General features: G+C 47.4%; 1 protein-coding gene across 3 annotated transcripts in view; it reads right to left on the bottom strand.

Moving 5' to 3' along the window:
- The window catches only part of LOC126164560 (calcium-binding protein E63-1), a 671194-nt gene that overhangs the window by 286575 nt on the left and 356659 nt on the right, over nucleotides 1-27960 (bottom strand). Inside the window, exon 1 of one of the 3 annotated variants that reach the window (XM_049920253.1) lies at nucleotides 3393-3497. The exons of the other annotated variants lie outside the window; for them this stretch is intronic. Coding sequence (XP_049776210.1) covers nucleotides 3393-3402 — 10 coding nt within the window. The 5' untranslated portion in view covers nucleotides 3403-3497. Of the gene's footprint in view, nucleotides 1-3392; nucleotides 3498-27960 lie in introns of those variants that run through there. 3 annotated transcript variants of the gene reach the window in all.

Here is a 27960-nt window from a genome sequence, read left to right as displayed (position 1 = left end):
GAATTATACCAGACGCGTTTCGCTTTCATTTATAAAGGATTATTCTGCAAATTGCATACATACGTTTCTACAGTTTTATTTGTTTTACGTTAAAAACAACATTTTGTTTATAAAGTTACCGTAAGTAACTTGCATGCCAACCTTATACACAAAACGCTGTTTTTAACCTAAAAAAAATTTACAAACGTATGCATCCAGTTTCCGGACTAACCACAGAAGACGCTTTGTAAATAAAACCGAAACGCGTCTGGTACAATTCTCTTTAATTAAATTATAGTAAGCTGAAGACGCAAAACCAATAATAACTTATACTTGGAACTTTTTAATGTAATAATAGTAATAATGTTGTGGATGTGTTCAAGGTTACAAAAATTCTCCAGTTGATCAAGAAACTTCAGGAGTACATTTTATGGTTATGGTTTAAAAGTAAATATCAGGAGGTATTGATTTTGCACCTTCTTTTACAGTTGCAACTTACGTTCGTGCCTTTAAAAAACTGTTAAATTCCAAGAGTGTGCTTTATGCATATTTTTTGTTTTAACATCACAAATTTTTAAATTAAAATCAATTAAATTTCTAGAAAGAGAATATGTTAATAATATTGTAGTTTTGTTAAAGCTCTGATGTTATTTTTTGCAAGAGAATTAGGCTCGGGAATGCAGGACAAAAGGTAACTAGTGCTTTTCATTTATTGTAATGTTGTTCTACCAAATATCGTAGGAAGATTCAGTTCGCTGAAATTGTAAATGCTTGTCGAGCAGCTGATATTTATTGTTGTAATAAACAGCAGATGGTAAGTGTTCTCTAAATATTGTACGGTAGAAGCAGAAATACCAGAAACCTTCAGCACCCATTCCCGTCTCTCTGCTGCCACAGTAACAAAACAATATGTGTTACTGTCGTAAGTCTCAAAACCACACGTACACTATTGGAGACAGAGCCTAGTATCTGTCATTATAACGTGTTGCTATTGCATCGTTGTTTGTCCAAATAAATCGTGCTTTCTCACTTAATGGGAATGACTCATGATGCCAACTAATAGGTGTGCAATATTATCTGTGAAAGTTGGCAGGAGGCCAACATATGGTGTCAGTCCGGTTTCTTCTGGGACACGGATGTTTCCTCATGTCGCCGTTCGACTGTTGGATGTGAAAGACGTGTCTGGAAAGCCGATATCGGTAACGATGTTCGTCGACATGGTGGTATCCGGTTCGAATCCTAGTGACGCAAAACAATGTTCATCACTGGGGTTTAAATGGAATGAGGAGAAAAGGTGGTGGCACCGGCAGTGGTGCTCGTTTTGGTGGTCGTGGGGGTGCTGGTGAGCAGTGCCCGTCAGCCCGCTGTGGTGAGTCTGGTGATTCCATTGTTGACTGAACGCATGTGATGCTGTTGGAGGTGATTCGTCCATCATATGACGGGAGGGGGGGGGGGGGGGGGAAGCAGCAGCTTGCTGCCCGACACCAGCCTGCACGCAGCCTTTGTGTTCCTCTCACTGGCAGACTCACCAATCACAACACAAAACGTGTCCCCACACTACACCAGCAGCAGTTAGAGCTAACAATATGATACGGATGCAGATTCTGTACACTATACTTTGGAAAAAAAAGAGGAACCCTACGTCGGAAAAAACCAGTCGTGTGACCAAGCGACAAATCCTCAACCTCCACAAAATTGCCCGAGCTCCGTTCTCGCTGCATCGTTGCAACGCAGGCAGTATTCCACGTCGCCGTTACGCCATTGTTTGTTCAGACTGCTTTCATGCGGCGTCTGAAACCCTTTCTTAACCTAGTAAACATACAGAGGTAGTGCAATAACTTACTAGTTCCACACTCAGGCGCTGATGTACTGGTGGAAAGCACTGGATACGAATCAGGAAAATGATATTCTGAGATGGAAAAATAAACACATGTATTTTTCAAGTTAATGCTTTTGTTGGAGCAGCATCGCCACGAGACGAATAGTAGTTTTATTTCCACATATGCAGGCGTGTTGACGATTTCATTTCTCCGCATAGTATTCAGTCAACTGATCGGGTCATCATGTCAGCTACCTAGACCTGTGATCTGAGATACGCTCGCTATCTGAACCCAAACGAACGCAACCGGACACCCGGAAATGCGTTGGGGAAACTTCATAAATAATAATAAAATGTCGGGGTATGCAGTTTATTATACACTGAATTAAACTGTCTTTAAAATTGAAGAGCTAAGCATTAACAAAATATTTTCCATGGTCGGCGCTCGACGTATTTTGTGAGCCACGTTGCAAAATACGCCGACAGCTGCTAAGTGCGTCTCTGCGTTGTGCCACCAGTTACTAACTACAAACTCACCATCACGCCGCAATGCATCACCTTAGCATTATCTTCGTATAATCCGACATAAGTACTTTTCTCCCCCCAGTTAAAAACACCTATGGTCAAATCTGCTTTTAAATTTCTACTTTAGAATCACAAGACAGGAACAAGCTTACATATCGAATGTATGTGGAGGGTGTAATTTGAAAAGACAGCACCAATGCGAACACTTATGTGCTGCCATCAGATGCCACAAACTGTCTAACGCGCATGTCGCCTGTATCGTTATTTGGAACCTCTTACGTTATGCTACGGTCACTTTCTGTGGTGCGGTGATGGCTGTGTAGGTCGGAACTGACAGTACAATAAACACATTCGTTTAGCAGCTGACAGGGTGTTCCGCAACAGACTCCGGTTTTTAACAACAATTTTCACTTGAATTCGTGAAAGTACTGTTTCGTACTTTACCAACACAGTGCTTATTTTATCAACGTACTGTTGTGATGTGCTGTCATGAGATGCCACAAATTGCCTAACTGCAAGACGTGCATGTCACCTGTATTGTTATTTGGAACCTGTTACGTTATGCTAGGGTCACTTTTTGTGGTGCAGTGATGGTTGTGTAGGTAGGAACTGGCAGTACAATAAACACATTCGTTTATCAGCTGACGCGGTGTTTCCCAACAGACTTCGGTTTTTGACAACTTTTGCAGTTGAATTGGTGAAAGTACTGATTCGTACTTTATTAACATAGTGCTTATTTTATCAACGCACTGTTGTGTTTGTTGTGAAAGTAAACAGTAGTTCATATTGCATTGTGGGGCTTTACGTTGGACACGAATTCTACAGAATCGCTAGAGACGTCACCCCACTACCTTAGAGCTACCTGACAGACCAGTGATCGCAGACAGTCGCTTCCGAAACCGAGCACAGCGCAACGCCCCCACAGGTGCGTGTTTTTGGTGTCGTCCACGGCACGTCGACGTAAGAGGACGGCACGCCGAGAACAGTGCCTGCGGACCCAGCAGCGAGGGCCTGCCAGTGAGCCACCCAACCACGAAGAAGCGCGGGTTTTCTGAAGCGCTGGTCTTACCTTCCGGCATGGCGAGCTATTAGAGTGTCGAGTGGGAGGCGGCGTCGGCGTCGGAGGCGGCAGCTGCGGCGGCGTCGGCGGGCGGGCGTCGACTGATGGTGATCCGGCCGGCGCCTGGGCGGCGCGCGCGCGATCAATACGCTCCGCGGAGCTGCGGGCGGCGAGCGGAGGCGGCGGAGGCGGAGGCGGCGCGACGCCCACCCTGGGGCGCCGCCTCCGAGGACTCTGCCGCCGGAACAGCGCCTGCGGTCCGTCCCCCGCGTCTCCCCAGGCGCGACCTCGGCGGTACGGTTGCCGCCGGCCTTCCCCTCAGGCCAAACGAGGGCGTGGCAGCAGGGAAGGCGAAGTAAACGAGACGAACAGCACAGAGGCTGCCGTACACAAGTGTTCGCGAGGTACGGTCCGCGAGTAAAGCCGTCGGCACACGGACAGTGCTGTTGAACGTTAACGTGGAGCGTGGCAAGTTCAACGTGCTGCTCAACGCTCAGAAACGATGCGACTTGTGCATACGGTACGTGGGCCCCAACGTGGTATACGCGATCGCAACGCACTCCAGCGGCAGTTGAGGGATGCTTCTAGTTCGTAATCACACTGTTTACTCAACGAGAGCGCAAAAAATTCCCACGCTAGCTCTATTAAAACGCACATTTCCTCCATCGTCCACGAAAAGGAAAGTACCATGTCCAATTAATAAGGACACAGGCTTATGGAAGTTCCATTACAAACAGTGCATTACAAATTTGGAATACTTCTCCGCATAAGATTTCATCATTCCCACATTTTAGTAAAAACCCCAAGGTCAGTCTTACTTGATCACTATTCCTACGCAGTAGCAGAAACTTTGCAACATGTGAACTACGAGGCGTAAAAGAAAAAGGAACAAAATATCTTCATACAAGTAGCGCAAGCTGTCCTGTAGATTATGCCAATCCAACAAAGTCACCCCTAAAAAAAAGGTGAACTTATATTTACATAACATCAAATATTATAATATATGCTTATATTAAACTAATAATAAAGTATCAGAACCTAATAAAAACACGAATGTTAGGAAAAAAATTTCGGGAGAGTGAAAACGCGAACCACGGCCTTGTTATAAAACTCTTCAGTGGTCAGTGACTCTAATTTTCTTTTTTTTTTTTTTTGCAAGTGCTCTACCAATGTTTTTTTTATATATATTAATTTCACAGTCCATGACAGCTACGCCTTACCCGCATTTTTTTTTAATATGAAGGAAGGTAGGAGAAACAGAAAACTTTATTATTCACAAAATAAACATAGTACGTCCTGACACATGATAACTGTCCGGGAAGGAACCTCGCTGCCGTCCTACCATGCAGCATGAAATAACAACAAAATCAAAGTGGGGCCACCTCCGGCACCCTAAAGAAAAGTATTTATGGATATGAAAACAAAATCTGAAGTACATCCATTTGATAACTGTTCAAGCCTGTGTTTTTCGTAGGTCGCATATTCGCATAGTGTTCTTAGTCGATCACATTACTTGGTCGGTTTCACAACGAAAGCACCGCCGCTCATCTTTGCGCACCCGGCACACCCCAAGTATATGGCGGGTCAGCAAAAACCGTTACTAGGAAATTGGCATACCAATCCTTGTACTTTTGTAGCCGTAATAGTTTTGTGTGTCCACCTTGCAAGTAGTGCCAGTAATCCAGGACGTTCAGTAAGTTCGTACGTGTGTCTCTATAGATGTAATGGACCGTCATACCTGTGATCCACGCCACTGCGTTCGTCTTATGACGCGGAAAATACGTTTCCTCTGGAAAAAGACTATGTCAGAACAGACTGCTGTATAGATAGTGCGCCGCATGAACGCTATTATCTTTCTTCCCAGAGACAGCCAATGCCTCGCCGCAGACCAGCCGATGGTCGTCCGTATCCAGCACGCCGCAGTGGTGACACAAGGGCGAATCCGCCAAATGTATTGTGTACTTTTTATCATTTGTAGGGTATTTTCGGTTGACGACAATGTACCATGTTGATCTGACTGATGTAGGTAGGTGGGGGTGGTGGACCGTGCGCCACACCACGTGCCAATTAACAGCTGGATATTTACGTTCCACCCTATTCCGGGCGATCTGTCGAAGAAGCAGATGGTACACGTCCTTCGATGTCGACTGTCGGGTCGTCGGTAAACGCTCTCGAACGTAACTGTGTTCCACGATGAACGTGCGCACATACGTTAAAGGGGGCGATATATGGCCGACACTGACTGGAGGAAAATGCGATGTTGGTACGAGTTCTTCGATGATCGTCCCCGTAAGCGAGTGATTCCTGTTGCGCCACCGTTTGAGCATAGTATTAATATACATGGCACGCGCCTTCTCGTGCACGTTCACTAAACCAACGCCCCCCTCTCGCGCTGGGAGGGTAAGCGTGTTGTACTGTACCTTAAAGAGTTGTCCCAGGCACACATAGTACCCAAAAGCCGCCTGAATCCTCATAGCCATCGTGCGCGTCAAGGGGAGAAGGTGTGTCAGGTGGCACATCATGGGCGCGAGATAAAGGTTGACGAGTAACACTCGCTGCAGCATATCCATCGACCGTAAGGCGTTTAGTCGTACTGCCATGCGGACTCTGAGTAACAGTCTTCGGTAGTTGTCCGCAGCCGTTCTCGCTGTCTCTTTATGAAAGGTGATACCCAAACAGCGGAGGGTTTCCACCGCAGGTAAGGGTCCTTCCGTTCCTGGTTCTAGTCCACGCCCCACGTGCATGAATTGTGATTTTCGGTAGTTGACCACACTGGCAGCTGCCATCCCATACGTCTGTAGCCAATCCAGTGCTGTTTGAGTCTCCCTCCCATTCCGTACGAGGAACACAATATCATCCGCGTATGCTCTGCATTTGAATGACAAATGCCGTAGGGAGATCCCGGTAAGACGGCGGCGAAGGCCTGCGAGGCACGGTTCTAAGGCGATCGCATAAAGGAGGATCGACGAGGGGCAACCCTGTCTCACTGATCTGAAGATCTTAAAATACTCAGTTCTCCCTCCATTGAGCACCATCGCTGATCTGGCGCCGTGCAACAGTCGCATCACAGTATTGGTCAATAATGGCGAGACACCCATCCTGTTCATCACCGCCACAAGGTACACATGATCCACGCGATCAAAAGCATGATCGAAATCTACTGCAACCATCGCCCCCCGGAGGCGGCATGCAGCCGCGAGGGCGACGACGTCACGATAGTCTCCCAAGGCGGTGTGGATATTACTGATGCCGCCAAGGCAAGTCTGATCGGCATGTATTCGATTCTCCAGCGACTTTTTGATACGACTTCCCAGGATGCGCATGAAGACCTTGTAGTCACTATTAAGGAGGGTCAAGGGGCGATAATCACAAGGCCGTTTGCCACCACGGGGCTTCGGTATCGGTATCATGAGCCCTTCCGTGAATTGAATATGAACCGGTACTTCTTGCCGCAGAAGCTCATTAAACATACATAGCCACATCGGTGTCATAATGGTCACAAAGGCACGGTAAAATTCCAACGGGAATCCGTCTGGACCTGGGGACTTGTTGCAAGCACCTCGTGTAATCGCTTCCTCCAGCTCTTCACACGTAATTTCAGATAACCCGTCCGCCTCCACGTTCACAATCGTCGCGTCTGGGATCTCTTCCAGGACGTTCCCCAGCTCCCTCTGACCCTTCCCGCTGCTCGCATAGAATCTGCTAAAATGATCCGTGAACGCCTGTGCTATGCCCCTTTGTGTTGTATAACGACGGCCATCGCCGAGATCGATCTCATGTATTAAATTCCTGCGTCTTCTTCGTCTTTCCCTTATCACATAATGCATCGAGGGAACCTCGTTGGGCAGGAAATCCTGCGACCTCGCGCGTATCATCGTACCGGCCATCCTCTGCGTCGTAAGTTGTACCAGCTTCGCCTTAACTCGGTGAACGGCCGTCTGGCGTTCTGGTGTAGGTGGTTGAGCTAACAGTTCCCGGAGAGCCGTAAAGTAAAACTCAGTGGTCGTGCGCTGCCATTGAGAAACCTCCTTCCCATAACTTATGAACGTCCTCCGTAAAGTTGGCTTCGCGCACTCGATCCACCACTGCAGGACAGAACCGAAAGAATTTCGTCGACGGAGGCAGCCATGCCACGCGTCCTCCACCATGCGTCGGCATTCTGCATTTCGCAGGTGGGAGACGTTCATCTTCCAATTACCCCTCCGTCTCCACACCTGCTGTCTATCAAGGTTAACGGTACAAATATATGCCTCGTGGTCTGTAAACGCTGTCGGCCATATTTCTGCGTCCACCGTCGACATTTCTAACGCCCTAGAAACGTAGATTCGGTCCAAACGGCCCGCGGAGTGGCTAGTAAAAAATGTATATCCTGGTTGGTTGCGATACTTCAGGTCCCATGTATCGACTAATTCCATCCCGTTGATCAGCTCTTGGCTAGTGGTATAGTTAGGTTGTTGGTCCTTTCTGTCGAGCACACAATTAAAATCTCCGCCGAGTATGCAACCATCGTATCGTCCCTGGAACAACGGTGTAACCTCATGGGCGTAAAAATCTGCTCTGTCCCTTCTCTTATCCGAGCCTGACGGTGCATATATGTTGATCAAACGTATTCCACCTATGGTCACGGCCGTACCACGGGCAGAAGGCAAATACTCTACTTCGTCTGCACGTATCCCTTCCTTTAATAGTATAGCTGTGCCAACGCCTCTCTCGTCACACGGGGAACAGTAAATGTCGTAACCGTAAAAGTCCGAGGGGAGAAGTACCCGAACTTCTTGTAATAGTGCAATGTCTAAATCCGCAGCCTTTATCATGTCACTGAGCAGCTTGATTTTTACCGACGTCCCAATGCTATTGATGTTAACAGACCCTATCCGGTAAGCTTGTTGCATGGCGGTCAACGTAGATAGGGCACCGTACGGTCGCTAATTTTGCCGTACATAGGCTGCTGTCGGACTAACGTCCCCCGCCGTCCCCTCATATGGTCTGTCATTAGTCCGTGCACCCTGCCGGTCTTACACCGGGAGAGTGCGTGGGAGCAGTTCCTCCGGCATCATCTGTTCCCCACGGGGGTGGGTCTTCCGACCAGTCCCCTAGTGTCCCATCGTTGTCGTGCAGTGCAGGCGCCGTAGCCTCCTCAGTAGGCTGTTGCCGTCGATCGAGCTCCGTCGCTGTGTCTGGAGCATCGTCAGCGGTAGGTTGTGTTGCCGTCCCGCTGGCCACCGTTGCATCCACGCTAGGCAGTTCTTCTGTGTCCATGGTCGTCTGCTCTGTACCCGTAAACTTCGCAGAATTGTCTGCTAGATCAGATTGGTCGTTCTCCACCGTGAGGCGGCGCTTCTTCCGGCGTTTTGGTGATCGCTGTTTACGTTGCCGGGCCTCGGAATCAGAGGTCAGCATGGTCTCCAGTTGTTCGTGGGGGGCGTCGGAATCGTGCGCCGTCGTATTATCGACGTCTCCAAGTGCCTTATCTGAAGGGGCCGCAAGCGGAACCGAAGAGAGGGCGTCCTGTGACTGCTGCAGGCGGTCCAGCGCAACGTTGTCTTTCTGTGGCTCGCCACGGTCCGCCGCTGTCTGTGTGTTCTGGTACGCTTCGGTCTCGCGGCCCACGTCATCGCGTAATGCGGCGACGTAAGTCATGGGGAGCACAGTCGGATGCGGCGTGAGGGGTGGATCATCCCGTGGCAGCTGTAATAACCTTCGTTGAGCACACTCAGAACGTATGTGGCCCTCCTTCCCACATCCAGAGCACGTCCTTGGTTGCCCGTCGTAAATGACAATCGCCCTACAACCGGCGATGTACAAGTCTGACGGGACGTGTTTTCGGAGTTCGATCCGTATTTGTCTGACGCCATTGAGGACAGGATACGTCTTGAAACTCGTCCATTTTTCAGCCATGTGGGATAGGACCGTTCAGTAAGGACGCAGGGCGTCTGTCACCAATTCTTCTGGCACTTCGAATGGCAGCTCAAAGACGCGGATCGTTCGGAGGCCCATGCCGGCGTGTTCAACTGTTACCGCTCCAACATTCCCGTCCGAATGACAGAAACGAAGTCCTTGTCGGTGTCGAAGTAGTAGTTCGTCACATGCCGCTTCATTGATGAGCTTGACATAGACCACGCTGCTGACTATAGATAAGTGTATTCCAACTAGAACGTCAGGTTCGATTTTCACCTCGTCCCGTAAATAACGTTCGATCTCGTAAGCCTTCGGTCGAGCATATTCGTTAACAAAACTAAATTTCAGTGTCGATTTGCGGAACGACAAGGCCATGATTCGTTCTATGTATACAGCGACGCACCGCTACACACTTAACGTAAACACCTCTCGCGCAGACGTGCGGCAGGGACGTAAACACCGTCCGAACCGCTGCGCCGCCGAAGGCTGACTGTACTCATTACGCTAAACCAACATTACACCTTTGTCAACTAATCAGGTTATGTTATCCCTTGCTGAAATCCTTAATCGTAGATATGTTACTAACTGAAATTTAATCATAACAAATTGTACCAAGAAAAATACGTTTTGGGTCGATCTTAAGTGTGTCGCTGCCTTCAAGTAGCCTACTCTCACAATACGCAAGTTACAATAATTCTTTCGCCACGAATATGATGTTTCTCATTATTTTATTGTAACGAATTACACAGTTAACAACGGGTTTTCCTGTGATTCTCAATTTGCTGGTGCTCAGAAACGGCATATATACATATAGGCTTGAAATGAATGCCAATATGGCGCCTCACAACTCTGTACTGAAGGGAGACGGAGTGCTTGTGAAGTAGGTGGCGTTGTGTCATCTCATTGGTCAACGCTCAGACGCACGCTCAGAATATCTGACATGCTAGATATTGCTCTGCACGTTCGGAATGACTCCCGAGCGTGCTATACCACGCTATGACGTCAGAAACTCGGCACGCTCAACGCTCAACGTTCGGATGCACGGTCCGTGTGCCGACGGCTTAACGTCTCGCAAGCTGCCCGCAGGGCAGACTGATGCGAAAAAAAGGTCGTAACACCGAGAAGTAGTTGTGCGACATAAACGCAAGTTGGCAGGCGTGTTTCTACAGCTCAAACATAACGCCTGTTTAAACTCTCCCAGTCGCACATACTAAACTACGTCCGAACAGGCCTTGGAAGGCCCGACGGTACCGACCGGCCGCCGCGTCATCCTCAGCCCACAGGCGTCACTGGATGCGGATGTGGAGGGGCGTGTGGTCAGCACACCGCTCTGCAGGCCGTATGTCAGTTTACGAGACCGGAGCCGCTACTTCTCAGTCGAGCAGCTCCTCAGTTTGTCTCACAAGGGCTGAGTACACCCCGCTTGCCAACAGCACGCGGCAGACCGAATGGTCACCCATCAAAGTGCTAGCCCAGCATTAGAGCGCTTAACTTCAGTTATCTGGCGGGAACCGGTGTTACCACTGCGGCAAGGCCGCTGGTAGAAGCGGTAGTATGAGAATGCAAATACGATTTGCTTCAAATACGGGCTGTAAAGGTCGTGAGGTAAGTTTCCTTAAATTTAAGTCGTCACAACCTTTTTGTTAACAGATTACCGGTTTCGGTCTTTAATGACCATCATCAGATCTGTTTCATAAAAACAAAGTCCTAATGTACTGCAGCCATAATTGCATCGTGCAGGTTTCCGTCTTTAATGACCATCATCAGATCTGTTTCATAAAAACGAAGTCCTAATATACTGCAGCCATAGTGGCATCGTGCAGGTTTCGGTCTTTAATGACCACCATCAGATCTATTTCATAAAAACAAAGTCCTAATGTACTGTAGCCATAGTGGCATCATGCAGTACACTAGGACTTTGTTTTTATGAAACAGATCTGATGATGGTCATTAAAGACCGAAACCTGTAATCTGTTAACAAAAAGGTTGTGACCATAGACTTAAATTAAAGGAAACTTATTACATAAACGGGTCACTGTTTTTTCGCGACGATGTCACAGCTTGTGAAACGTCGTGAGGGTTACTTACCTTTGACATTTGACATGGTGAGCAGAGTTTGGTGAACAATGCCTTTAAGTGAAGAAAGACGCCATTACCAACACCTCACTCAGTTTGAACGAGGTCGTGTGATAGGGCTAGGAGAAGCTGGATGTTCCTTCTGCTATATTGCAGAAAGACTTAGCAAGGATGTAGCCACTGTACGTGATTGCTGGCAGCGGTGGTCACACCAACGTTCGGTGGCAAGGAGACTGGGTTCCGGACGGCCTCGTCGTATTACCGACAGGGAAGTCCACGATGTTCGGCGTACGGCTCTGCCGCATCTTAATGCATCTGCAGCAGCAATTAGAGCAGTTGTTGACACCACAGTGATACAGCGGTTACAAATCGATCACTTCAGGAGCAACGCTGAGCCAGAAACCAAACCACTGTCATTTCTTGTCAAGCGAGAGTTCATTGGAGGGTAGGGTGGAGGTCTGTTGTGTTTTCTGATGAAATCTGGTTCTGTCTCAATGCCAGTGATGGCCGTGTGTTCGTTACAAGGAGCCCAATCGAGGGCTTGTAACCAACGTGTCTGCATGGCAGACACTCTGGACCTGCACCTAGGATGGGGTGCGACTCCGTATCACAGCAGCAGGACGCTTATGGTTACCCAACGCACCCTGACTGCAAAATTTGTGCGTCTACATCTACATCTATACTCCGCGAGCCACCTTACGGTGTGTGGCGGAGGGTACTTATTGTACCACTATCTGATCCCCCCTTCCCTGTTCCATTCACGAATTGTGCGTGGGAAGAACGACTGCTTGTAAGTCTCCGTATTTGCTCTAATTTCTCGGATCTTTTCGTTGTGATCATTACGCGAGATATATGTGGGCGGTAGTAATATGTTGCCCATCTCTTCCCGGAATGTGCTCTCTCGTAATTTCGATAATAAACCTCTCCGTATTGCGTTACGCCTTTCTTGAAGTGTCCGCCACTGGAGCTTGTTCAGCATCTCCGTAACGCTCTCGCGCTGACTACATGTCCCCATGACGAATCGCGCTGCTTTTCGCTGGATCATGTCTATCTCTTCTATTAATCCAACCTGGTAAGGGTCCCATACTGATGAGCAATACTCAAGAATCGGACGAACAAGCGTTTTGTAAGCTACTTCTTTCGTCGATGAGTCACATTTTCTTAGAATTCTTCCTATGAATCTCAACCTGGCGCCTGCTTTTCCCACTATTTGTTTTATGTGATCATTCCACTTCAGATCGCTCCGGATAGTAACTCCTAAGTATTTTACGGTCGTTACCGCTTCCAATGATTTACCACCTATGGCATAATCGTACTGGAATGGATTTCTGCCCCTATGTATGCGCATTATATTACATTTATCTACGTTTAGGGAAAGCTGCCAGCTGTCGCACCATGCATTAATCCTCTGCAGGTCTTCCTGGAGTACGTACGAGTCTTCTGATGTTGCTACTTTCTTGTAGACAACCGTGTCATCTGCAAATAGCCTCACGGAGCTACCGATGTTGTCAACTAAGTCATTTATGTATATTGTAAACAATAAAGGTCCTATCACGCTTCCTTGCGGTACTCCCGAAATTACCTCTACATCTGCAGATTTTGAACCGTTAAGAATGACATGTTGTGTTCTTTCTTCTAGGAAATCCTGAATCCAATCACAAACCTGGTCCGATATTCCGTAAGCTCGTATTTTTTTCATTAAACGTAAGTGCGGAACCGTATCAAATGCCTTCCTGAAGTCCAGGAATACGGCATCAATCTGCTCGCCAGTGTCTACGGCACTGTGAATTTCTTGGGCAAATAGGGCGAGCTGAGTTTCACATGATCTCTGTTTGCGGAATCCATGTTGGTTATGATGAAGGAGATTTGTATTATCTAAGAACGTCATAATACGAGAACACAAAACATGTTCCATTATTCTACAACAGATTGACGTAAGCGAAATAGGCCTATAATTATTCGCATCTGATTTATGACCCTTCTTGAAAATGGGAACGACCTGCGCTTTCTTCCAGTCGCTAGGTACTTTACGTTCTTCCAGCGATCTACGATAAATTGCTGATAGGAAGGGGGCAAGTTCTTTAGCATAATCACTGTAGAATCTTAAGGGTATCTCGTCTGGTCCGGATGCTTTTCCGCTACTAAGTGATAGCAGTTGTTTTTCAATTCCGATATCGTTTATTTCAATATTTTCCATTTTGGCGTCCGTGCGACGGCTGAAGTCAGGGACCGTGTTACGATTTTCCGCAGTGAAACAGTTTCGGAACACTGAATTCAGTATTTCTGCCTTTCTTCGGTCGTCCTCTGTTTCGGTGCCATCGTGGTCAACGAGTGACTGAATAGGGGATTTAGATCCGCTTACCGATTTTACATATGACCAAAACTTTTTAGGGTTCTTGTTTAGATTGTTTGCCAATGTTTTATGTTCGAATTCGTTGAATGCTTCTCTCATTGCTCTCTTTACGCTCTTTTTCGCTTCGTTCAGCTTTTCCTTATCAGCTATGATTCGACTACTCTTAAACCTATGATGAAGCTTTCTTTGTTTCCGTAGTACCTTTCGTACATGATTGTTATACCACGGTGGATCTTTCCCCTTGCTTTGGACCTTAGTCGGTACGAACTTATCTGAGGCGTACTGGACGATGTTTCTGAATTTTTTCCATTTTTGTTCCACATCCTCTTCCTCAGAAATGAACGTTTGATGGTGGTCACTCAGATATTCTGCGATTTGTGCCCTATCACTCTTGTTAAGCAAATATATTTTCCTTCCTTTCTTGGCATTTCTTATTACACTTGTAGTCATTGATGCAACCACTGACTTATGATCACTGATACCCTCTTCTACATTCACGGAGTCGAAAAGTTCCGGTCTATTTGTTGCTATGAGGTCTAAAACGTTAGCTTCACGAGTTGGTTCTCTAACTATCTGCTCGAAGTAATTCTCGGACAAGGCAGTCAGGATAATGTCACAAGAGTCTCTGTCCCTGGCTCCAGTTCTGATTGTGTGACTATCCCATTCTATACCTGGTAGATTGAAGTCTCCCCCTATTACAATAGTATGATCACGAAACTTCGTCACGACGTTCTGCAGGTTCTCTCTGAGGCGCTCAACTACTACGGTTGCTGATGCAGGTGGTCTATAGAAGCATCCGACTATCATATCTGACCCACCTTTGATACTTAGCTTAACCCAGATTATTTCACATTCGCATTCGCTAATAACTTCACTGGATATTATTGAATTCTTTACTGCTATAAATACTCCTCCACCATTGGCGTTTATCCTATCCTTGCGGTATATATTCCATTCTGTGTCTAGGATTTCGTTACTGTTCACTTCCGGTTTTAACCAACTTTCTGTTCCTAATACTATATGCGCACTATTTCCTTCAATAAGAGATACTAATTCAGGAACCTTGCCCTGGATACTCCTGCAGTTTACCAATATTACGTTAACTTTTCCTGTTTTTGGTCTCTGAGGACGGACGTTCTTTATCAACGATGATAATGTCCTCTCTGGTAAGCCGTCAGGTATTTTATCGTTTCGCCCAAGGGGGGGTCCCTCTAACCTAAAAAACCCCCGTGTGCACGCCACACGTACTCTGCTACCCTAGTAGCTGCTTCCGGTGTGTAGTGCACGCCTGACCTGTCTAGGGGGGCCCTACAGTTCTCCACCCAATAACGGAGGTCGATGAATTTGCAACCATTATAGTCGCAGAGTCGTCTGAGCCTCTGGTTTAGACCCTCCACACGGCTCCAAACCAGAGGACCGCGATCGACTCTGGGCACTATGCTGCAGATATTAAGCTCAGCTTGCACTCCGCGTGCGATGCTGGTTGTCTTCACCAAATCAGCCAGCCGCCGGAAGGAACCAAGGATGGCCTCAGAACCCAAGCGGCAGGCGTCATTCGTTCCGACATGTGCTACTATCTGCAGCCGGTCACACCCAGTGCGTTCAATAGCTGCCGGAAGGGCCTCCTCCACATTACGGACGAGACCCCCCGGCAAGCACACCGAGTGCACACTGGCATTCTTCCCCGACCTACCCGCTATTTTCCTGAGGGGCTCCATAACCCGCCTAACGTTGGAGCTCCCTATTACTAATAGGCCCGCCCTCTGTGACTGTCGGGACCTTGCCGGAGAATCGGCCACTGGCCCAACAGGCGAGGCATCCTGTGGTGGCTCGGAAACGATGTCATCACCACTAGGAAGCACCCCGTACCTGTTGGAAAGGGGTAAGGCAGCTGCCACGCGGCCAGATCCCACCTTCGCCTTTCGGCCAGGCACGCGAGAGCCCACCACTGTCCGCCATTCACCCTGGAGTGATGGCTGACCGGTAAGATGATCACTGCCGGAAGACGCAGCGACATCAGGGGTTCCATGTGATTCCAAGGCCACCGAAGTAGGCATAGGTCTCACCACAGTTGCCCCAACGCCACTACGAGCCGACGCCTGCGCCTCGAGCTCGATGAGCCTAACAGACAAAGCCTCCACCTGCCCCCGAAGAGTGGCCAATTCTCCTTGCGTCCGCTCACAACAACCACAGTCCCTACACATGACTATGTTTACCCTACCCTATACGGTGACAAATTCCCAAGATAATCTTCTGATGAGCTACTCTGATAATCAAGAAACACTCACTGAAATACGAGACGCGAAAACTACGCTAGGTTTTCCCAGAAAAACTATTTAAAAGCTAAGCGCAGCAAATAAGTACAAAAACGCTTTATACAAACAGTACTGTGCTGCTGCTGGTGCTCTCGCTCTGGCTGTCACAAGACAACTGCTGATTCAAGTGACTAGTGGCTAACGGCCGCGAAACAAACAAATGACGGTTTTAGGGCGCTTTCTGTTCTAAACGATCAAGAAAACACTAAGAAATCTAACACGAAAACTACGTAAAGTTTTATCAAGAACTGTTAGTTACTATGCAGAGCAGATAAACACAAATAGAATCCCTTCCTTAGTGGAAGGTCGTAAACAAAATGCAAAATAAACGCTTTATACAAACAGTACTGTGCTGCTGCTGGTGCTCTCGCTCTCGCTGTCACAAGACAACTGCTGATTCAAGTGACTAGTGGCTAACGGCCGTGAAACAAACAAATGACGGTTTTAGGGCGCTTTCTGTTCTAAACGATCAAGAAAACACTAAGAAATCTAACACGAAAACTACGTAAAGTTTTATCAAGAACTGTTAGTTACTATGCAGAGCAGATAAACACAAATAGAATCCCTTCCTTAGTGGAAGGTCGTAAACAAAATGCAAAATAAACGCTTTATACAAACAGTACTGTGCTGCTGCTGGTGCTCTCGCTCTGGCTGTCACAAGACTGTCTGGTGATTCGACCTGTTGAGCTATCATTCATGAACAGCATTCCAGCTGGTGTTTTCCAACAGGATAACGCTCACCCACATACCGCTCTTGTAACCCAACATCTTCTACAGAGTGTCGAGATGTTGTCTCGGCTTGCTCGATCACCACATCCGTGTCCAATCGAGAACATATGGCAAGTCATAGGACGCACCTCCAGCATGATCCACAAACAGCACTGACCGTCCCTCTATTTAACGAGCAAGTGCCACAGGCATGGATCTCCATCCCACAAACTGGCAACTAGTACCTATACAACACAATGCATACACGTTTTCGCGCTTGCATTCTACATTCTGGCGGCATAGAAGTGTGCACGGCGTCAGTGTAAACAGTACTGATACGTCGGTATTACGAGCCACGTTATAAACTTCATCGTTCTAAAAAATAGTACAATGTAACATTTTCAGAGAAGTTGATTTTACAAGTAAGGTTTTTCAGAGATGTATTAACTTGTATTTAAGATTTTAAACGTATTAACCACGAATGTTTTAAAAAAAGAAATTGCTAATGACCATATAACATATAAAGCCAACTCCCACGTCTCTTATCACAGACAGCATCAGTTCGGTCAGAGGCGCGTGCCACCGTCACCTCGCACGCGTGGCTCATACTGCCGACCTATCGGAACAGTTTACGATCGCGCCGTTAACACTTCCTTGATGTGTACGGCGTGGTAACGCATTCAGTCAACGCTTTGTTATACTCGTCTGTCGAAGTTGAGACATGCGAATGTGGTGTTTTTAGTTCGTTCCCATAATTACAGCCAGTCATGGTGGCCGAGCGGTTCTAGGCGCTTCAGTCCGGGACCGTGCGACTGCTACGGGCGCAGATTCGAATCCTGCCTCGGGAAGGGATGTGTGTGATGTCCTTAGGTTAGTTAGGTTCAAGTAGTTCTAAGTTCTAAGGTTCTGGTGACCTCAGACGTTAAGTCCCATAGTGCTCAGAGCCACTTGAACCATTTTTTAAACCATAATTACATGGGAGTCAGAAATTTAAATTCTTTTATTCGGCTTCCTACCTCTTAAAGATGCACTGCGATCCCAGACAGTTCAATCATAGACAACCGCTTTTAGCGCGCTACTGGTTTAATAGTGACGGTGAACGATGAGATTTCGATCTCAGTATTTACTTTGCCGCGCTATGACTCTTTAAAGAAATGAAATGGCTTTTTATGGCAGGACACCTCTATTTGTGAAACCGTGGTAATTCTTTAATGTTTCAATTTCTTGTACAGATGACCTGAAGATGCATCTGCAGTGAGTGATACGAAACCTTTCGTGACTTTTTAATAAAAGTATTTTAACAGCCAGTGTGGAACATTTTATTCACAATGTGCAGCTTTGGTTGCGGTCGTCCGACCTCTAAGTGTCTTAACAGATCAGAGATACAGAGTCGGTCGTAATTCAACTTCCGCCGCTGGAGGCAGTGTGCCACCGAAAACTATTTACCGCATGGATACACAACCTTATGCGAATGATGTGCTGACTGCGCGCTGCAGGATTTGCGTTGTCAGTTCTGTTAGTGTCGACGCTCGCCGTTAGGCGCCGGTACTGGTAGGGTGACGTAGGGTTGAAACACATGTAGCAGTATGCATTACAATGGCAAACAGTCAGCATGGGTCTTGACAAGACGATGATATCTGCACACGTAAAGCTTTTTTATCAAAACAACAGGAATAGCGCTGCTGCTCTCCGCGAGTGTCGACGCATTAAAAGACTACGGAGAGATCGTGTTTTCGCGCCGGGGGTTGAATAACACGATTCGGAAGTTCGAACTGGCCAGTTGTTCTAGACAGCGTGGGCACTAACATGACCACATCTGAAGCAGTGCCTTTTCTGGCTGTGGGGTTGCCTGAAGGACAGGGTTTGTATACGCGACACTGACACCCGTTGGAGGTTGGAGGCGAGCGTAGGAAGGGAGGCAGCCAACATCCCACCTGAGATGTTCCCCGCGGGAGCAGAGAAATCTCTAGTGCGGTTCCAGGTGGTCGTGGATGCAGATCCCTTGTAACCTGGAACGTAAACACGGTACGGAATTAAGAAATGTTATCCTCTCGCGCGGAAATTAAAATGTGTTGTAGCAGTAGTGGACACCAGAAGATCCTGAGGAAGATCCCAGCAGAGGGGTCGAAACGTCGATCATTTTAGAAGAAACATGACGCGGGGTAATAACCCAGAAGATTTTAACTTCAGTGACAACGGCCACGAAAGCCTGCAGACTTACATAAATTAAAATGTGTTTGTTTCGGTAGTTCATTCCTTATTTCCCGTCCGCGTGTCCTTACAATGTTTCCCAAAAGTTTCACTGTCTTACGATCACTCGTTTTACATGTGGGCCCCCTCAAGTAGGGAGAGTTTAGTTATAATCACCTTGTACGACGCCCGCCGTCCTAAAGGCAGGTTACGTGATTCGGAGGTGATGGTGTTGCGTACCCGACTGCATGCCACTCCGTCACACAAGATGCTGGACCTGTATGACAATGAGGAATGCATTGTGGCGACGTTCGCTCACATCGGAGCCTCCGCACGAGGCTGTGTGACGCTCCGCGCAGGGTGGACACCGATCTCAGGAGGCGACACGTTGCCACTCCCGCGGCCAGCGTTGCCATTGGCCGCACCTTTGTCTCCGCGCCTCCCTCAGCAGCCGCATCAAGGGAAGCCACAGCAATGTTCTCCATACTGACTGACGCCTAGTGCTGCTCCCGACGCGATCCTATTGCCCTTGCCAACACTTATCTTGCTGACAAAAGCTCATTTTCTCATTCAAGGCATGTGATGTTGATATGGCGCGCGCCGCTATCCTGTGATCTTGTTCAGAGCGCGCACTGCAATCGATTACAGTTCGCTGCCCTGGTGGGGGTGGCGCTCCGGGGGCGGTTTGCTGGCGTGTGTTTGCGGTGGCCGGCGGAAAGCGAGAGGGTATTGCACGGAACGCGAAGTTCGCTCTGCCTGACCTGCTGGCGACCAGCGCTAAGGCTGTTGTGCCTCGCAATATGAGCAGAGTGGGCTGGGGCGGAGGCGACTCGCCGCTGTGCTGGCCGTGCGGTGGTGGTTAACTGGAGTCGGCGTACCTGTTCTGCCTGCCTGTCTGATGTGGAGGTCCGGTGGGGCCCTGTGACACTCTGGCCCGGGGACAACTAGTTGCTGAATTTTGGAGTCGTCTGCCAGGTTTGGGTGTGGGCTCGGTTGGCTCGTCGTATTTTGCCCTGGAAGATCCAGCAGCGGTTTCTGAACTTCATTCTGATGTGGGACGGCGTTGTTGGAACTTTTTGCTTTGTGTGTGAGGCTTGTTACGATATTTGTGGGTACTAATGTATTTGCTCAACTGGAGTCCTGTCCGGAGTTGCGTTCATGTATGGTATATTTGGCATTCGATGTGTTAGGTAAAGTCTGCCTAAGAAGGGCGGTTTTGTAGAGTATATATACGTAGTGAATTACTGCTGCTTGGTGTATGTGGTCTTCTGGGACCTGAACAACACGATCTCGTCAATTTGGTTGTGTAACAGCATTTAGTGGTATGTTCTGTATTTTTCTCAATGTGTTACTATTAACTTGGTGGAACAGTCGCGTTTGGTGTCGTTAAGGCACTTCTAAGACTGTGGTTTGACTATTCATGTGCGCTTCGATTTTATTGTTTCGTTTTAAGAATCGAGAATTGTTTGAGATTTGTGTGCGTTGCCTTAGGGCACTTATTGAGAGCGCCCGAGTTAACGGCGCCGTGGTTATCACGTGCTGTCGGGATGTTATATTGTATTTTTGAATTTTACCTTGTGTTGATATTGTCTGTCGTGTGTTACAGAACATAACCAAGGTGCGTAAGTGGTGGGCAGTTGCGGGAGGCGTGTCGGGGAGCTCTCAGCGGTTTATTTCGGGGACCGTTTCTAGTGGGAAGGCTCCGAACTGTTGAGAGCTCGCTCGTCTGTGATTGCGTTGGGAGTTGCCCTCGCCCTTTGGTTGTGTCAAATTATTATTGTGTTATTATATTTATTGGTTGTGTGTTGCTCTTCTTTCATTTTATGGTGCGAAGCGCCATTATCTTCCTCCAAGTTTTGTTTTATATAAATCATTTTAAATTGTAATGCGAAGGTAACTTATTATAAGATTTTATCTTTTGGGTAAACTCTAAAAGCACTATTGTAAAAGGTTCTTTGATTTTATGGTGGCAAGCCGCCGTTACTGTTTTTAAAGCTCACTGTTTCAACCATTTGTTAAGTTCTGTAAGTTATATGAATTTGTTGTTATTTAGAAGACTTTAGTATTGGCAGTTTAATAAATTGTGTACAGAGTCTGCTGTTTGGATATTACGAGGTGCATTCAACTTCTAAGGCCTCCGATTTTTTTTCTCCGGACTGGAAAGAGATAGAAACATGCGCATTGTTTTAAAATGAGGCCGCGTTCATTGTCAATACGTCCCAGAGATGGTAACATCGTACGGCAGATGGTATTTTACTGCCAGCGGCGAGAATGAGAACTGTTTTAAATACTTAAAATGGCGACGTTTTCCTTACTTGAACAGCGTGCAATCATTCGTTTTCTGAATTTGCGTAGTGTGAAACCAATTGAAATTCTTCGACAGTTGAAGGAGACATGTGGTGATGGAGTTATGGATGTGTCGAAAGTACGTTCGTGGGTGCTACAGTTTAATGACGGCAGAACATCGTGTGACAACAAACCGAAACAACCTCCGGCTCGCACAAGCCGGTCTGACGACATGATCAAGAAAGTGGAGAGAATTGTTTTGGGGGATCGCCGAATGACTGTTGAACAGATCGCCTCCACAGTTGGCATTTCTGTGGGTTCTGTGCACACAATCCTGCATGACGACCTGAAAATGCGAAAAGTGTCATCCAGGTGGGTGCCACGAATGCTGACGGACGACCACATGGCTGTCCGTGTGGCACGGTGCCAAGCAATGCTGACGCGCAACGACAGCATGAATGGGACTTTCTTTCCGTCGGTTGTGACAATGGATGAGACGTGGATGCCATTTTTCAATCCAGAAACAAAGCGCCAGTCAGCTCAATGGAAGCACACAGATTCACCGCCACCAAAAAAATTTCGGGTAACCGCCAGTGCTGAAAAAATGATGGTGTCCATGTTCTGGGACAGCGAGGGCGTAATCCTTACCCATTGCGTTCCAAAGGGCACTACGGTAACAGGTGCATCCTACGAAAATGTTTTGAAGAACAAATTGCTTCCTGCACTGCAACAAAAAGGTCCGGGAAGGGCTGCGCGTGTGCTGTTTCACCGAGACAACGCACCCGCACATCGAGTTAACGTTACGCAACAGTTTCTTCGTGATAACAACTTTGAAGTGATTCCTCGTGCTCCCTACTCACCTGACCTGGCTCCTAGTGACTTTTGGCTTTTTCCAACAATGAAAGACACTCTGCGTGGCCGCACATTCACCAGCCGTGCTGCTATTGCCTCAGCGGTTTTCCAGTGGTCAAAACAGACTCCTAAAGAAGCCTTCGCCGCTGCCATGGAATCATGGCGTCAGCGTTGTGAAAAATGTGTACGTCTGCAGGGCGATTACGTCGAGATGTAACGCCAGTTTCATCGATTTCGGGTGAGTAGTTAATTAGAAAAAAAAATCGGAGGCCTTAAAAAAAATGGTTCAAATGGCTCTGAGCACTATGGGACTCAACATCTTAGGTCATAAGTCCCCTAGAACTTAGAACTACATCCTCGATTTTCCTTCAGATGATTTAGCGAAAACAAATTTTGGCAGCCAGATGTGGATTTGAGCTGCTGTCTTTCTGAATGCGGGTCCAGTGTGACGCCGGGCCGCCACGAGCGTTTGCACATACGTACCAACTCCGTGCATGAACTGGCAGACCTGCCGCTACATCTGCTGTTACTTACCTGAAATAAAAGGAGAAATTAAAATTAGGTAACACACTTAAAACAGTCACAAAAGTACAAATACTAACCCAATGCAACAAGTGCTAAGCCATTTTTTGCCTTATTTAAGATATGCACCGAGCTGACAAAAGTGATGCGATAGCGATACGCACATGTACAGGTGGCGGTATCACAGGGTACGCCACGTCTAGCAGGGCAGAGCGTTGGTGGAGCTGGTATTTGTGCTCAGGTGATTCGTGTGAAAAGGTTTCCGACGTGGTTGTGGCGGCACGACGGACATTAAAACTCTTTGAACGCGGAATAGTAGTTGGAGCTAGACGAACTGGACGTTCAGTTTTGCGTATCATTAGGGATTTCAATATTCTGAGATCCGCAGCGTCAAGACTGTACCGATAATGCCAGATTTCAGGCATTCCCTCTCATCACGGAGAACGCATTGTCTGTCGACCTTCACCTAACGACTGAGAGCAGTGGCGTCTGCATAGGGTGGTCAATGCTGACAGACAATCAACACTGGCTGAAATAACGGCAGAAATCAGTGTGGGACGGGGTAAACGCATCCGTTAGGACAGTGCAGCGAAATTTGGAGTTAACAGACTATGGCAACACAGGACCGATGTGAGTGGCTATGCTAACAGCTGAAACATCCCCTTTATGAAACACCCCCTTAGAAAAATTAGTCAATTACTGTGCTGATACACCTCTTACGTTATTTGATTTTCAAACAGCTGAGCAGAACTGAACGTACTCAGACATTTCTCTCTTTACGTATGTTGACACTGACACAATATTTTTAAGCGCAACGCAATCTGACTGAATAATCTCTAGAAAAGAATGGCCCTGACTAACAATAACCTATAACTTTCATAAATCACTTACCGCACAAAAATCTTCGTTACTCAAACTATTGCAAAACAGCGTGCGCCAATACTGCCAGCTGAATAAAAGATTCTAACTACTGAAGGCACTAACTACTGATAGGCATTGTTAGCAAATGAAAGATTTTGATAGAGAACAAACAATGTATTTACCTTAATAATATTCAAAAGTCATCATATAAACTGCGCAACGCTACGTCCTGTTCACATACAGCTGCCCAACACTACAATAGCAAATATTCCAACATTGCAAACCAGCCACAGACTGCACGCAGCACAGCCAGTGATTTTCATACAGAGCGCTCCGTGGCGTTACCAGCCTCAGCAGCCTACTGACACAGCATGGCATCACCAGCGGCGCCTCTCCTGCGTTCGTGACATCGATTTGATCCTAGACGACTGGAAGACCGTGACCTGGTCACATGAGCCCCCATTTCACTCGGTAAGAGCTGACAGTAGGGTTTGGCAAAGACCCTACGCGGCAATGGACCCAGGTTGTCAACAAGGCACTGTGGACGCTGGCGGTGGCTCCAGAATGGCGCGGGCTGTCTTTACATGCAATGGACTGTGTGGGTCCTCCGGCCCAACTGAACGATCATTGAATGGAAATGGCTATATTTCGCTATTTGGAGACCATATGCAAATGGTTCAAATGGCTCTGAGCACTATGGGACTTAACATCTATGGTCATCAGTCCCCTAGAACTTAGAACTACTTAAACCTAACTAACCTAAGGACATCACACAACACCCAGCCATTACGAGGCAGAGAAAATCCCTGACCCCGCCGGGAATCGAACCCGGGAACCCGGGCGTGGGAAGCGAGAACGCTACCGCACGACCACGAGATACGGGCAGACCATATGCAGCCATTCGTGGATTCTGTTATGAATTCTCTTACGCGCTGTGTGGTTCTTTAGTTGATACAGGAGCGAGGAACAGATGATGTTTATGAACAGAGAATTCAGATATTAATTTATTCTACGTCTAATATCAAAAAGTAGCTTTGTTGCTATAGGAGCAGCGTCAGTTGCAACAGTGGATTTCAATGTAGAGATATATACAGATACAAAATATTTTCAAATCAATTAGTTCAAAAATGGTTCAAGTGGCTCCGAGCACTATGGGGCTTAACTTCTGAGGTCATCAGTCCCCTAGACTTAGAACTACTTAAACCTAACCAACCTAAGGACATCACACACATCCATGCCCGAGGCAGGATTCGAACCTGCGACCGTAGTGGCCGCGCGGTTCCTGACTGAAGCGCCTAGAACCGCTCGGCCACGACACCCGGCCAAATCAATTAGTCTTCAACACAATGTCTATTGAGAAGATGTCGAGCCCTGGCCACTATGAAAGTTTATAAATGTTACGCAACTGCCAAAGACACAAAATAGGGTCAGTGCACGAATGTTCGAACTTACGCACACCCGCCGCTGGAGCTCCGGATAGGGGCTGCTCGCGCCTCATTGGCTGCGGCGTAATCGTTCGTGACAGGCAGCGCCCTCGTGCCGCGGTGGCGGCTGTGGGAAACGCGGCGGCGTAACTGGCGGCGCGCTTGTTCGAAAGTGCGGCCGACCGTGTAGTGGCCGATACCGCCCACTCGATGGTCCAAAACAACCGTATCACGTCACCGAGCCACAACTATCCGCGATTCGTTTGAAAAACATTCACGACGATTCGAGGGAATGATTTGCCCCATCGACCATTTATGGGACATGATCGAGGGGTCAGTTTGCCGACAACGCCCTGCGCCGGCGACACTTTCGCAACTATGGACGCCTGTAGAGGCAGCACGGCTCAATACTTCTGCAGCCGACTTGCCCCGCCTTCTTGAGTCCGTGACACTGCGAACTGCTGCACTGCGGCGGCGAAAAGGAGTTCCGACACGATATTACGAGGCATTCCACGACTGCTGACACCTCAGTGTAGATCTAACACAACATCAACAGTTTTCGTGACGCTGGCCCTGGTAGCCATCTGCTGTGAGGCCTCGTAATGACGGTTTACTTACAATTATTCTCCCCAATCGCCGTTCACCACTGGATCAGGAAAGGGAGGAAAAGATAGTCGTACTGGAACTAGCTTTCATCAGATAATCAGATACAGTACGGTGCCCTGCTGAGTAAAGATGTAGATGTAGAACGGTGCATCGCAGTCTCGGCAGGCTAAAGTCCGTCCACTGTCGAATTTCGACACACTGTGGGCGGTGTTTTTCCTTCTTACGCGATGGATAACACGACCTTATGAACAAACAACATTCAAATGCGATTTCTGAAAGAGAAATCAGCTGTTGTGGCGTTTCTTTGTGTACGGAATATAGATGCTATTACTTCTACCTGCTTTGTGCAGTTGCAGTCAAGAGATAATCATTTGCATATGTTGTTGTGGTCTTCAGTCCGAAGACTCGTTTGATGCTACTGCAACCTATATCCTTCTAAATCTGCTTACTGTTTTTATCGCTTGGTCTCCCTCTGCAGTTCTTAACCCCCACACTTCCATCCAATAGTAAATTGGTAATCCCTTCATGCCTCAGAACGTACCCTACTAACGGATCCCTCCTCCTAGTCAAGTTGTGCCAAAAATTCCTCTTCTCCCCAATTCTGTTCAGTACCTCCTCGTTAATTACGTGATCCACCCATCTAATCTTCAGCATTCTTCGGTAGCACCACATTTCCAAATCTTCTATTCTCTTTTTGTCTAAACTATTTACCGTCCATGTTTCACTTCCATACATGGCTACACTCCATACAAATACTTTCAGAAATGACTTCCTGACACTTAAATCTATACTCGATGTTAACAAATTTCTCTTCTTCAGAAACGCTTTCCTTGCCATTGCCAGTCTACATTTTATATCCCCTCTACTTCGACCATCATCAGTTATTTTGCTCCCCAAATAGCAGAACTCTTTTACTACTTTAAGTGTCTCATTTCCTAATCTAATTTCCTCAGCGTCACCTGATTTAATTCGACTACATTCCATTATCTTCGTTTTGCTTTTGTTGATGTTCATCTTATATCCTCGTTTCAAGACACTATCTATTCCGTTCAACTGCTCTTCCAAGTCCTTTGCTGTCTCTGACAGAATTACAATGTCATTGGCGAACTTCAAAGTTTTTATTTCTTCTCCATGGATTTTAATACCTACTCCGAATTTTTCTTTTGTTTCCTTCATTGCCTGCTCAATATACAGATTGAATAACATCGGGGAGAGGCTACAAGCCAGTCTTACTCCCTTCCCAACCACTGTTTCGCTTTCGTGTCCCTCGACTCTTACAACAGCCATCTGGTTTCTGTGCAAATTGTAAATAGCCTTTCTCTCCCTCTACTTTACTCTTGACACCTTTAAAATTTGAAAGAGAGTATTCCAGTCAACATTTTCAAAAACTTTTTCTAAACTACAAATGCCAGAAACGTAGATTTGCCTTTCCTTAACCTACCTACTATGACAAATCGTAGGGTCAGTATTGCCTCGCGTGTTCCAACTTTTCTACGGAATCCTTACCGATCTTCTGCGAGGTCGGCTTCTACCAGTTTTTCCATTCGTCTGTAAAGCATCCGTGTCAGTATTTTCCAACAGGGACCTATTGAATTCATGGTTCGGTAATCCTCACACCTGTCAGCACTTGCTTTCTTTGGAATCGGATTATTACATTCTTCTTGAAGTCTGAGTGTATTTCGTTCGTATTGCACACCAGATGGAAGAGTTTTCTCATGGCTGGCTCTCCCAAGATTATCAGCAGTCCTGAGTGAATGTGAGGAGGAGGAGGAGATTAGTGTTTAACGTCCTGTCGACAACGAGGTCATTAGAGACGGAGCGCAAGCTCGGGTGAGGGAAGGATGGGGAAGGAAATCGGCCGTGCCCTTTCAAAGGAACCATCCCGGCATTTGCCTGAAGCGATCTAGGGAAATCACGGAAAACCTAAATCAGGATGGCCGGAGACGGGATTGAACCGTCGTCCTCCCGAATGCGAGTCCAGTGTGCTAACTACTGCGCCACCTCGCTCCGGGAGTGAATGTGGTCTACTCCTGGGGCACAGCTCCCATGCGGACACTGCAAGAATGATAAACTCGGATGCATATCCGGATCGAACAGATTATCTTTCTTTCTTAACCAGTCTTGTGTTCGGCCTAGTCTCTTGTAAATTGCTATGAGCCGTGCGTGCACTCATACCAGTTCCAGCCATGGGTTGAATCTCTCTGGCTTCGTTCCCCAGCGACGGCCTTCAAGCCATCTCGCTAGGGGGCCGTTTTGCAGCTTGAAGGGAGTTCAAGGGTACACAAGGCTCTCTGCGAAGTTTTCTCCGGATGGCTGTTCTGCTGAGAGGATCCAATGGGAGAGGAACGCCGTGTGGTCGCCGTGTTGTGATTGGCGGTTGTTTACCGCGGAAAGTGTGCCGACGGCATTTGAAGAATCACTGCTTCGGTCTGCCTTCGCCGACGTGGGTCGTGTCTTCTGAATCGACCAATTCCCATTTCTAGTGC

The sequence above is a fragment of the Schistocerca cancellata genome, chromosome 1 (genome assembly GCF_023864275.1).
Source record: "Schistocerca cancellata isolate TAMUIC-IGC-003103 chromosome 1, iqSchCanc2.1, whole genome shotgun sequence".
Taxonomy (NCBI): Eukaryota; Metazoa; Arthropoda; class Insecta; order Orthoptera; family Acrididae; genus Schistocerca; species Schistocerca cancellata.
This window is presented reverse-complemented; position numbering and strand designations above follow the sequence as displayed.